General features: G+C 46.8%; 1 protein-coding gene across 1 annotated transcript in view; it reads right to left on the bottom strand.

The window, feature by feature from the left end:
• The window catches only part of pcsk2 (proprotein convertase subtilisin/kexin type 2), a 151,588-nt gene that overhangs the window by 47,278 nt on the left and 91,515 nt on the right, over positions 1-12,795 (bottom strand). Inside the window, exon 8 of the mRNA XM_072506718.1 lies at positions 5,429-5,604. Coding sequence (XP_072362819.1) covers positions 5,429-5,604 — 176 coding nt within the window. The remainder of the gene's footprint in view (positions 1-5,428; positions 5,605-12,795) is intronic.

The raw sequence follows: 12,795 nt of genomic DNA, 5'->3' as shown, positions 1-12,795 counted from the left end.
TCTGGAATGCGCTGCATGGGAGTATGGTGGAAGCAGATTTGATCGTGGTTCTCAAAAGGGAATTGGATAAGCATGTGAGGGGAAAACATTTTCAGGGTAAGGCTGGGGGAATGGGATTAGCGAAGTTACTCTTGCAGAGAAGCCAGCACAGGCTCGAGATGCTGAAGCACCTCCATTTGTTTTGTCAACATTCTACTATTGCTTGGTCGCACATCTCTCTGTACAAAGTAAATCCAGTTCTCTTTGAAATACATGAGACCTCAAGGGATACGTTAGCAGCCAGGTTAGAAATTTAGGGGGTTTACACCTATTACTGCAATCGGACATGTATTTGCGAATTACTAATTTACCAGATGGTTGGGAAAAAGCTGGGATGGAATTACATTGGAGGGTGCTTTCAAAAGGCCAGTACAGTTATAACAGGCGATAGGGTCTCCGTCAGTGCTGGAAGATTCTCTGGCATGGTCAGAGAGTGACTGTATTGGTTAGAAGGAGATTCGGGCGGCATAGTGGCACAGTGATTAGCACTGTTGCCTCACAGTGCCAGGGACCGGGTTCAATTCTGGTCTAGGGTCACTGACTGTGTGGAATTTGCACGTTCTCCCTGTGTCTGCGTGGATTTCCTCCGGGTGCTGCGGTTTCCTCCAACAGTCCAAAGATGTGCAGGTTTGGAGGACTGGCCATGTTAAATTGCCCCTTAATGTGCAGGTCAGGCTATGGGGTTATGGGGAGAGGACAGAGGAGTGTAAATGGGTAGTTCATTCAAAAAGGGTCAGTGCCGTCTCGGTGGGCAAATGGCCTCCTTCTGGGATTCTATGAGTTTCTGAGTGGTACCAGAGTTACGATCAGTTACTAGTGGAATCAAAAATTTTCCCACCTCTTATTTGTTCTCTGAATGCCCTCTGCCATCTTCTCTCTCTTTCCCACACCTGTTTTTATTAGTCCCCTGGCCTGACCTCCTGATTCTCACACAGCAACTGTTGCTGCAAAATAATGACAGGGGAGCCAAGCTTTAGATGGTAAATGCAACAATGATATGGGATTGGGCCTCACAGAATAAGATGTCACATGATAATTCTCCAAGAATGCTTCCAGGGAGGGGTTCAGATTTTTGGGACATTGGAACCGGTTCTGGGGGTGCTGGGACCATTGCAAATCGGATGGTCTACACCTGGGCAGGACTGGAACCAATGTCCGAGGAGGTGCTTTTGCTAACACTGTTGGGGAGGTTTTAAACTAATGTGGCAGGGGGATGGGAACCAGATTAGGAAGTTAGAGGTCAGTAAAGAGGCAGCAACTAAAGCCAGTAAGGTACTAGATAATAAACTCAATGTGACTAAGGGGAAGAGTAGACTGGGAAGAGATGATGAACGCAAAGGGACAGGTGGTCTGAGGTGCATTTGTTTTAATACGAGAAGGGTAGCAGGTAAGGCAGATGAACTTAGGGCTTGGATTAGTACCTGGGAATATGATGTTAGTGGTATTATTGAGACTTGGTTGAGGGAATGGCAATACTGGCAACTAAATATTCCAGGGTATAGGTAAATGTGGTGGAGGAGTTGCATTACTGGTCAGAGATGATATCACAGCTGTGATTAAGGAGGGCACGATGGAGGATTCGAACACTGAGGCAATATGGGTAAAGCTAAGAAATAGGAAGGGTGCAGTAACATTGTTGGGACTTTACTACTGGCCTCCCAAAAGCGAGCGTGAAGTAGAGGTACAAATAGGTAGACAGATTATAGAAAAATGTAGGAGCAATAGGGTGGTCGTGATGGGAGATTTTAACTCCCCCAACATTGAATGGGACTCATGTAGTGTTGGAGGCGTAAATGGAGCAGAATTTGTAAGGAGCATCCAGGAGAGTTTTTTAGAGCAGTATGTAATTAGTCCAACTCGGGAAGGGGCCATACTGGACCTGGTATTGGGGAATGATCCCAGCCAGGTGGTTGAAGTTTCAGTCGGTGATTACTTTGGGAATAGCGATCACAATTCCGTAAGTTTTAGAATACTCATGGACAAAGACGAGAGTGGTCCTAAAGGAAGAGTGCTAAATTGGGGGAAAGGCCAAGTATAACTAAATTCGGCAGGAGCTAGGGAATGTGGATTGGGAGCAGCTGTTTAAGGGTAAATCCACATCTGAAATGTGGGAGTCTTTTAAGGAAATGTTGATTAGAGTGCAGGACAGACATGTCTCTGTGAAAATGAGGGATAGAAATGGCAAGATTAGGGAACCATGGATGACGGGTGGAATTGTGAGACTAGCTAAGATGAAAATGGAAGCATACATAAGATCTAGGCGACTTAAAACTGATGAAGCTTTGGAGGAATATCGGGAAAGTAGGACAAATCTCAAACGCGCAATAAAGAGGGCTAAAAGGGGTCATGAAATATCTTTGGCTAACAGGGTTAAGGAAAATCCTAAAGCCTTTTATTCATATATAAGGAGCAAGAGGGTAACTACAGAAAGGATTGGCCCACTCAAAGACAAAAGAGGGAATTTATGCGTGGAGTTAGAGGAAATGGGTGAGATTCTTAATGAGTACTTTGCATCGGTATTCACCAAGGAGAGGGACATGACGGATGTTGAGGCTAGGGATGGATGTTTAAATACTTTAGGTCAAGTCGGCACAAGGAAGGGTGAAGTTTTGGGTATTCTAAAAGGCATTAAGGTGGACAAGTCCCCAGGTCCAGAAGGGATCTATCCCAGGTTACTGAGGGAAGCGAGGGACGAAATAGCTGGGGCCTTAACAGATATCGTTGCAGCAGCCTTGAGCACGGGTGAGGTCCCAGAGGACTGGAGAATTGCTAATGTTGTCCCTTTGCTTAAGAAGAGTAGAAGGGATAATCCAGGGAATTACAGACCTGTGAGCTTGACGTCAGTGGTAGGCAAACTGTTGGAGAAGATACTGAGGGATAGGATCTATTCACATTTGGAAGAAAATAGACTTATCAGTGATAGGCAGCATGGTTTTGTGTAGGGAAGGTCATGTCTTACAAACCTATTAGAATTCTTTGAGGAAGTGACAAAGTTAATTGATGAGGGAAGGGCTGTAGATGTCATATACATGGACTTCAGTAAGGCGTTTGATAAAGTTTCCTATGGCAGGAAAAAGTGAAGTCGTATGGGGTTCAGGGTGTACTAGCGAGATGGATAAAGAGCTGACTGGGCAACAGGAGACAGAGAGTAGTGGTGGAAGGGAGTGTCTCAAAATGGAGAAAGGTGACTAGTGGTGTTCCACAGGGATCCGTGCCGGAGCACTATTGTTTATGATATACATAAATGATCTGAACGAAGATATAAGTGGTCTGATTAGCAAGTTTGCAGATGATATTAAGATTGGTGGAGTTGCAGATAGCGAGGAGGACTGTCAGAGAATACAGCAAAATATAGATAGATTGGAGAGTTGGGCAGCGAAATGGCAGATGGAGTTCAATCCAGGCAAATGCGAGGTGATGCATTTTGGAAGATCTAATTCAGGAGCGGACTATACGGTCAATGGAAGAGTCCTGGGGAAAATTGATGTACAGAGAGATCTGGGGCTGGTTTAGCACACTGGGCTAAATAGCTGGATTGTAATGCAGAACAAGGCCAGCAGCGTGGGTTCAATTCCCATAACATCCTCCCCGAACAGGCACCGGAATGTGGCGACTAGGGGCTTTTCACAGTAACTTCATTGAAGCCTACTTGGGACAGTAAGCGATTATTATGGGCAGCACGGTAGCACAGTGGATAGCACTGCGACTTCACAGGGTCCCAGGTTCGATTTCCGGCTTGGGTCACTGTCTGTGCGGAGTCTGCATGTGCTCCCCGTGTCTGCGTGGGTTTCCTCCGGGTGCTCCGGTTTCCTCCCACAGTCCAAAGATGTGCAGGTTAGGTGAATTGGCCATGCTAAATTGCCCTTAGTTTCCAAAAAAGGTAAGGTGGGATTACGGAAATGGGGTGGAAGTGGGGGGGATAGGTTGCTCTTGCCAAGGGCCGGTGCAGACTCGATGGACCGAATGGCCTCCTTCTGCACTGTAAATTCTGTGTGATCTGGGAGTTCAGGTCCATTGTACCCTGAAGGTGGCAACGCAGGTCGATAGAGTGGTCAAGAAGACATACAGCATGCTCGCCTTCATCGGACGGGGTATTGAGTACAAGAGTTGGCAGGTCATGTTACAGTTGTATAGGACTTTGGTTAGGCCACATTTGGAATACTGCATGCAGTTCTGGTCACCAGGGGCTGTTTAGCACAGGGCTAAATCGCTGGCTTTGAAAGCAGACCAGCAGTACGGTTCAATTCCCATACCAGCCTTCCCGAACAGGCGCCGGAATGTGGCGACTAGGGGCTTTTCACAGTAACTTCATTTGAAGCCTACTTGTGACAATAAGCAATTTTCATTTCACATTACTAGAAGGATGTGGATGCTTTAGAGAGGGTGCAGAGGAGGTTCACCAGCATGTTGCCTGGTATGGAGGGTGCTAGCTATGACGAAAGGTTGAGTAGATTAGGATTGTTTTCGTTGGAAAGATGGAGGTTGAGGGGGGACCTGTTTGAGGTCTACAAAATTATGAGAGGTATGGACAGGGTGGATAGCAACAAGCTTTTTCCAAGAGTGGGGGTGTCAATTACTAGGGGTCACGATTTCAAGGTAAGAGGGGGAAAGTTTAAGGGAGATGTGCGTGGAAAGTTTTTTACGCAGAGGGTGGTGGGTGCCTGGAACTCTTTGCCAGCGGAGGTGGTAGAGGCGGGCATGATAGCATCATTCAAGATGCATCTAGACAGATATATGAACGGGCGGGGAACAGAGGGAAGTAGCTCCTTGGAAAATAGGCGACAGGTTTAGATAAAGGATCTGGATCGGCGCTGGCTGTGAGGGCCGAAGGGCCTGTTCCTGTGCTGTAATTTTCTTTGTTCTTTGTTCTTTAATCAGAGACAGTGAAGAAACGGCGATACATTTCCAAGTCAGGATGGTGAGTGGATCGGAGGAGAACTTGTAGGTGGTGCTGTTCCCATGAACCTGCTGCTCTTATTCTGCTAGGTGATAGAGGCCGCAGGTTTGGATGTGTTGCTTTCAGCACATCAACATCGTTCTGTGGCTGATATAAAACTCAATGTTTTGTGTAGGTTTTGAGTATCCGGTAGAATGTGATTTCCTTCACATTTCGCTCTCTGCGGTTACCCCGTCAACAACGTGACCAGTTATGTTCCAGTTCTGGTTAACATGATTGGTCAACAATCAAATCACAGAAGTCAAACATTTCAATCTCAGAAAAAAAGGTACGTATACAATTTCCACCAGGGGATTACTGAATCCATCGGCACAACAGGAATTCACCCTATCACATTTGTGCCGGCAACTACCTTCCTCTTTCCCATACTAGTTTAAACATGTTACAGCAACGAGGTACTTCCTCTGATGACCCTCCCTCCGCCTTCCTCACCTTATTGACACCATCAGCCATGGCCTGCAAGGTCAACTCACGAGGCCCATCCACTGTTTTGCCATCATCAGTTGGTCCCCAGCTGGCACTGTAGATATCTATAATCTGAGGCATGTGACTGATCGAAGAGGCTTCTATAATGTCAGTCATGAATGGCTGATCCAGCATACGGATTCCTGTGGAATATTGAGAGGTCATCAGCTTCAATCCATTTCTTAATGTCATAATTATAGTTCATTGGAAATAGCACTGTTTTATTTTAATATGACTAGGCATTTTTTCCCTCAACATTATTATTTTACAATATCTAATTATAATAATAATACTCTTTATCAGTGTCAGAAGTAGACTTACATTAACACTGCAATGAAGGTACTGTGAAAATCCCCTAGCCGCCACATTCCGACACCTGTTCGGGAACACTGAGGGAGAATTCAGAATGTCCAATTCACCTAACAAGCACATCTTTCAGGACTTGTGGGAGGAAACCGGAGCATCCGGAGGAAACCCACGCAGACACGGGGAGAATGTGCAGACTTTGCACAGACAGTGACCCAAGTGGGAATCGAACCTGCTTGAAGCAACAGTGCTAACCCCTATGATTATTCTAATTATTATACAGGATTTGGTATTCCAAGAGATTTCAGTGTCCTTGTAAACAAATCTCTGGAAGTTAAGATGCAATAAACCAGGAAGGTAAATGGTATATTAGTCTTAATTGTAAGGGCACTTAAGTGTAGCAATAAGGAAGTCTTGGTGCAATTATGTAGGACTTTGGGAAGACCACACCTGGAGTACTGTGTACGTGATTGTCCCTTATCCAATAAAGTTATACTTGCCTGGGGCTGGATTTTACATCCCCACCAACTCACCCCCAACCAACAAGGTGTGATTCCGGCTTGGGGTGGGGGATGGGGGAGAGGGCATGAACTATGTTGGATAGCTAGCCCACCACCGCCATGCTGACCACTGAAATCAGCAGCGTGCCATATTTAAATATATAATTAAATATCTCTTAGTCTTGTTTGCAAGTTTATTGACTGGGATAATACACTGCCCATGCTATAATATTTTTATCTCGGGCAAGTGAACAGGTGTAGCCTTGATGAAAAACAATGGGAAAGAAGGAGGGCCACCTCTTTCGATGTGGGTGGGGGCACCCTGTGTGCACAGGGGCACCCAACAATGTCAGCCTCTCTTTCCTCTCACCTCCTATCCTCCAACCGCCCCCCGCCCCCCCCCCCCCCACCACCACCACCACCCCCATCACCCTCTTCCCAGCGTGCCAGCTTTCTGCCAACTTTCCTTCCATGTCTACCAACCCCCACCCTGTAAAATGCAGGTTCTGGAGTTGGCACGTTTCCCTGAATGATTCCTTGGATCCTGACCTGTAAGGAGGGTTTGAGTAGAATAACCAATATTCACTGGAGTTTAGAAGAATGAGAGGTGATCACATTGAAATGTATGGAATTCCTCAAAGGTTTGACAGGGTAGATGCTGAGAGGCTGTTTCTCCCTGGGCGGGAGATTCTAGAACGCGGAGTCACCGTCACAGCATAAGGGGCAGGTGACTTAGGACTGAGATGAGGAGAAATTTCTTCACTCAGAGGGTGGTGAATCTTTGGAATTCACTACCCCCGGAGAGTTATAGATGCTGAATCATTCAGTATTCTCAAGATTGAGGTTGCTATATTTTTGGACTCAAAGGGAATCAGGTGAAATGGGGATTGGGCAAAAAAAGAAATTAAGGGAGAAGATTAGCCATGATCTCTTTCGTTTAAAAAAATATATATTTTATTACAAACATGTATCAAAACAGGTTACAGCAAACAACACCCCGGGAAACATACTTCCCAACAATCAACTATAACAGTCTGTACAGATTGTTCCCGTTTTTCACCCCCCCTCACCCGACAACCCTGCAACGAACAGCTCCTCAAACACGGTCACAAACATCCCCCACCTTTTCTCGAACACCTCTGCTGAGCCCCTTAACTCATACTTTATCTTCTCTAACTGCACAAAATCGTACAGGTCACCCAACCATGCTGCTACCCCGGGTGGCGATGCCGACCGCCACTCCAGCAAAATTCGCCTGCAATCAGAGAGGCGAAGGCCGCAACATCGGCCTTCCTCCTCTCCATGAGCTCCAGCTTCTCTGAAACCCCAGATATCGCCACCACAGGGTCCGGGTCCACTTCCTTCTCCACTATCCTGGCTAAGACCGCGAACACTCCCACCCAGAAACTTCCCAATTTTTCACAACCCAAAACATATGCTCGTGATAGCCATGATCTTTTTCAATGGCGGAACAGGAATGAGGGGCTGAATTACCATTTCTTACTCCTGTTTGTTACGTTCTTCCACATAGCGATGGGAATGCCCAGTCTATTCCGAGGAATACCCAGTCATTTGTAAGCCCTGAAGTAGAACATTGATTTATGATTGAACATACTATGATTTGTTTTATTACATAATGGAATGAGTGAATATTCCATTATCTGCCATTGCTGTTTACTTTCTAGAGCAGCGTGGGAGTTGTTTTATTGTAAGTTAATTCATTTCAGTATTATTCAGCTTTGATGGACATTATTGATGTTGATTCGCTTCATACCTCCCGATGTCAGAAGCTGCCTCAAACCTGTCTGTGGATGTGCCTCTGTCTTAATATCTTCATAATGGGATGTAAACATTACTGCCACGAGGTTACCTCACTCTCAAAAGCGAGTACAGCCATCATATGCCAACAAGTTAGTATGAGTGTAACAGTCTTAATTTACCATTGTGTGAATTGAATAGTCACACGGTGGTAGGTGGGGGGAGGGGGCGGTGTAGATTTTGAACTAGACTGGAAGGTGGGCATCATTGTCTCCTTGACCCTTAATCAGTTGTTCTAAGTGACTTTTTAAAAAAATTATTCTTTCATGGGATATGGGCATTGCTGGCTTTGCCAGGTTTAATTGCTCATTCCTAATTGCCCTTGAGAAGGTGGTGGTGAGCCACCTTCTTGAACTGTTGCATATATTTCCAAGTCAGGATGGTGAGTGACTTGGAGGGGAGGTTGGAGGAGGTGGTGTTCCCAGGCATCTGCTGCCCTTGTCCTTCTTGGTGGGTAGAGTTCACGGGTGCTTGACAAAGAAGCCTTTGCAAATTGCTGCAATGCATCTTGTAGATTGTACACACAGCTGTCACTGTACATCAGTGGTGGAGGGCGTGACCTTTAAAAGGTGTTGAATGGGGTGCCAATCAAGCAGGCTGCTTTGTCCTGGATGGTGTCGAGCTTCTTGAGTGTTGTTGGAGCTGCACTCATCCAGGCAAATGGAGAGTATTCCACAACACTCCTGACCTGTGCCTTGTATGTGGTGGACTTTGGGGAATCAGGAGGTGAGTTACTCACTTCAGCATTCCCAGTCTCTGACCTGCTCTTGCAGACATTGTATTTATGTGGTACAATTTTGTTTTAAATCATACATAACAGTGCATTTTACAATATTATGTAACAGTGCATTATATAATAGAATAGAAGACCAGGAGATAATGGAGGAACCAAGCCAATATTGTACAATTTGCCTTAACATCCAGAATCAAAATGATCCCATGCTGTTTCTTAGCAGCTGAAAATCTATTTTTTTCAAATCCATATTCATTGTAGAATAATTAGTGCAGAGTGTCGTGTTAATCACCCAGGGGTAACACGGACTGCAATTGGATGAAGTTGTACTTGAAAGTAGACTCCAAACTTTGGTGTTGGTTCAATAAGCTTTATTGAATTTGTTAAGCAGTGCACACAGTTCGCTATGGGTTTGACACTCTACTAATCTAAGCGTGCTTACTATAACTAACTAGGCCAGACTAGCTCTGAGCCACGTGCGGAAGGTGCTAACTGATATATACACCCTGACAGTCGCTCCAGTTATCACCAGTGGAAAGAGGCAGAGTGTTGATGCCTCGTGTGTTTTATAGTGGGAGAGCACCTTCTAGTGTTCTGCCTGGTGATTGGTTGTGTTCTGTCCTGTGTGTTGATTGGCTGTACTAGGTGTCTGTCACTGCCTGTCTGTATCTCATTGTGTGCATGAGTGCATATCATGACATCTCCCCCTTATATAAAAAAAAATGTTGATTGCTTAGAGCATATGCGACTGTATTTACATGTAGAACTATTTACATCAAATGGCGAGTGGATAAATATATACATAAGAGGTGTCTAGCGTGCAGATACAGAACAAAATTTACAAGATAAATGTCTATAAGTCCAATCTTTGGGGCTTGCGTCTGATCCTTGTCGACCACCTGAGAGGTGGAGGTGGGGTGACGGCACCTTGACAGGTGGGATTGCTGCCAGATTGGTGGCCTCGTGGTGCGAGGCGTCCGGAAGAGGCACAACAACATATGGAAAGGTAGGATCTGGTGGTGGGCAGGCAACTTTGCGCAGCGCCCTTCTGTTGCACCTGACAATGGAGCCATCAGCCATATGAACTACAAATGATCTGGGAGCAGCCTGTTGAACAACAACAGCTGGAGCTGACCAGCCTCCATCAGGTAGCCTGATGCGAACAGCATCTTGCGGAGATAGCACAGGCAAATCGGTAGCATGAGCATCGTACGTCAGCTTTTGCCGGTTCCTGAGTTGCTGCATCTTTTGCAGCACTGGGAGGTGATCCAGGTCTGGTAAGTGAATGGCCGGAACAGTCGTCCGCAGGTCTCTATTCATGAGGAGTTGAGCCGGAGACATACCAGTGGACAGAGGGGTTGCCCTGTGCGCCAACAGCACAAGGTTGAAGTCAGAAGCAGAGTCCGCAGCCTTGCAGAGCAGTTGCTTCACTATATGGACTCCTTTCTCGACCTTCCTGTTGGACTGTGGGTAGTGTGGGCTTGAGGTAATGTGGTTGAATTGGTACGACTTGGCGAAATTGGACCACTCTTGGCTGTGGAAGCAGGGACCATTTCACTCATGACAGTGAGTGGAATGCCATGCCTGGCAAATGTCTCCTTGAAGGCCTTGATGACTGTCCTTGATGTGAGGTCTGACAGCTTCAAAACTTCTGGGTAATTTGAGAAGTAATCTATGATGAGCACATAGTCACGCCCATTGGCGTGAAAAAGGTTGATTTCCACCTTGGACCACGGAGAGGTCACGATCTCATGTTGCTGGAGTGTTTCTTTTGTTTGAGCAGGCTGGAAATGCTGGCAGGTCGCACAATTGAGGACCATGTTGGATAGGTCCTGGCTGATTCCAGGCTAATAGACAGCTTGCCGGGCCCTGCGCCTACACTTTTCGACACCTAGGTGTCCCTCGTGGATTTGTTTGAGCACTAAGCTCTGCAGACTGTGAGGAATAACAATACGATCTAGCTTGAGGAGGATCCCCTCGACAACTGTCAGGTCGTCCTTAACATTAAAGAACTGAGGGCATTGCCCTTTTTGCCAGCCATTTGCAAGGTGGTGCATTACACGCTGCAGAAGAGGGTCCTTGGCAGTCTCTTCTCGAATGTTGATCACTCTTTCATCTGAGGCCGGGAGGTTGCTGGCACACAGCTGCACCTGTGCCTCAATTTGGCGGATGAAGTCAACCTGTTCACAGGGCGAGGTGATGGAGCGTGACAGGGCATCCGCAATTATCAGCTCCTTGCCCGGTGTGTATCCTAACTCACCAGTTAGGAGTCGGAGGAGAATGCGCTGAAGCCTGGGCGTCATGTCATTCAAGCCCTTATGAATGATATGGACCAAGGGTCTGTGGTCAGTCTCCACTGTGAATGTAGGTAGGCCATAGACGTAGTCATGGAACTTTACAATGCCGGTTAGGAGGCCCAGGCACTCTTTTTCTATTTGGCCGTACCTCTATTCAGTAGGAGTCATGGCCCTTGACACATAAGCAACTGGAGCCCAGGACGAGGAGTCATCCCTCTGGAGGAGCACCGCACCAATGCCGTCCTGGCTTGCGTCCGTGGAATTTTTTGTTTCCCTGTCCGGGTCAAAAAACGCTAGTACCGGAGCAGTGGTGAGCTTTGCTTTGAGCTCAAGCCACTCTCCTTGATGTGTGGGTAGCCACCGGAATGCAATGGACTTCTTGAAAATGAAATGAAAATCACTTATTGTCACAAGTAGGCTTCAAATGAAGTTACTGTGAAACGCCCCTAGTCGCCACATTCCGGCACCTGTTCGGGGAGGCTGTTATGGGAATTGAACAGTGCTGCTGGCCTGCCTTGGTCTGCTTTCAAAGCCAGCAATTTAGCCCTGTGCTAAACAGCCCCTCGCTATTTCTTCGCCAGATGCCTGAGAGCCGTGGTGTGTGAGGCCAAGTTGGGATTGAATTTTCCCAAGAAGTTCACCATTCCGAGGAAGCATAGTACTGCCTTCTTGTCTTCCGGGGTCTTGATGGCGTTAATGGCCTTGAACCTGTCCGAATCTGGTCGCCAACCCTGCTGGGATATCTGGTCGCCCAAGAACTTGATGGTTGACATGCCAAAGGAGCACTTGGCCTTGTTCAGCTTGAGGCCGTTTGCATGGACACGTCAAAAGACTTGTTTAGACGAGATATGTGTTCCTCGGGAGTCATGGACCATATGATTACATCATCTACGTAGACACGCACACCCTCAATGCCCTCCATCATCTGCTCCATGATCCTGTGGAAGATTTCAGAGGTTGAGACAACACCGAACGGCATACGGTTATAACAGTACCTTCCAAATGGTGTGTTGAATGTGCAGAGCTTCCTGCTGGACTTGTCCAGTTGTATCTGCCAGAAACCACACGATGCATCTAGCTTCGTGAAGAATTTGGCGTGTGCCATCTCACTGGTCAGTTCCTCCCGCTTCGGGATCGGATCGTATTCCCGCATTATGTTCTGGTTAAGATCTTTGGGATCTATGCATATCCGCAACTCTCCTGAGGGCTTCTTCATACAGACCATCGAGCTAACCCAGTCAGTTGGTTCCGTCACTTTAGAGATTATGCCCTGGTCTTGGGGCTCCTGCAGCTGTACCTTTAAACGTTCCTTCAGAGGAGCCGGCACCCGCCATGGTGCATGGAGTATAGGCGTGGCATCAGGCCTGAGTAGGATCTTGTAGCAGTACGGCAGAGTGCCCATTCCATCAAACACATCCGAATATTGGGCAAGGATGTCATTAATGTCAGCCTGAAGATCCACATTGGAAGAAGACATGGCATGGACTCGCTGTACGAGGTTGAGTAGCTTGCATGCATGGGCACCGAGCAGGGATGCCTTATCAGACTTGACGATTTCGAATCGCTGTGTGACATTGATGGTCTTGTTGGAGACAAATAGATGGCAAGATCCTAGTGCAGTTATGGCATTGCCATTATAATCGAGGAGCTGGCAGGCTGGCGGAAGAATTTTGGGTTGCT

Source organism: Scyliorhinus torazame, chromosome 1 (assembly GCF_047496885.1).
Source record: "Scyliorhinus torazame isolate Kashiwa2021f chromosome 1, sScyTor2.1, whole genome shotgun sequence".
NCBI lineage: Eukaryota > Metazoa > Chordata > Chondrichthyes > Carcharhiniformes > Scyliorhinidae > Scyliorhinus > Scyliorhinus torazame.
Note: the sequence above shows the minus strand (reverse complement) of the source record. Positions and strands in the feature narration are given on the sequence as shown.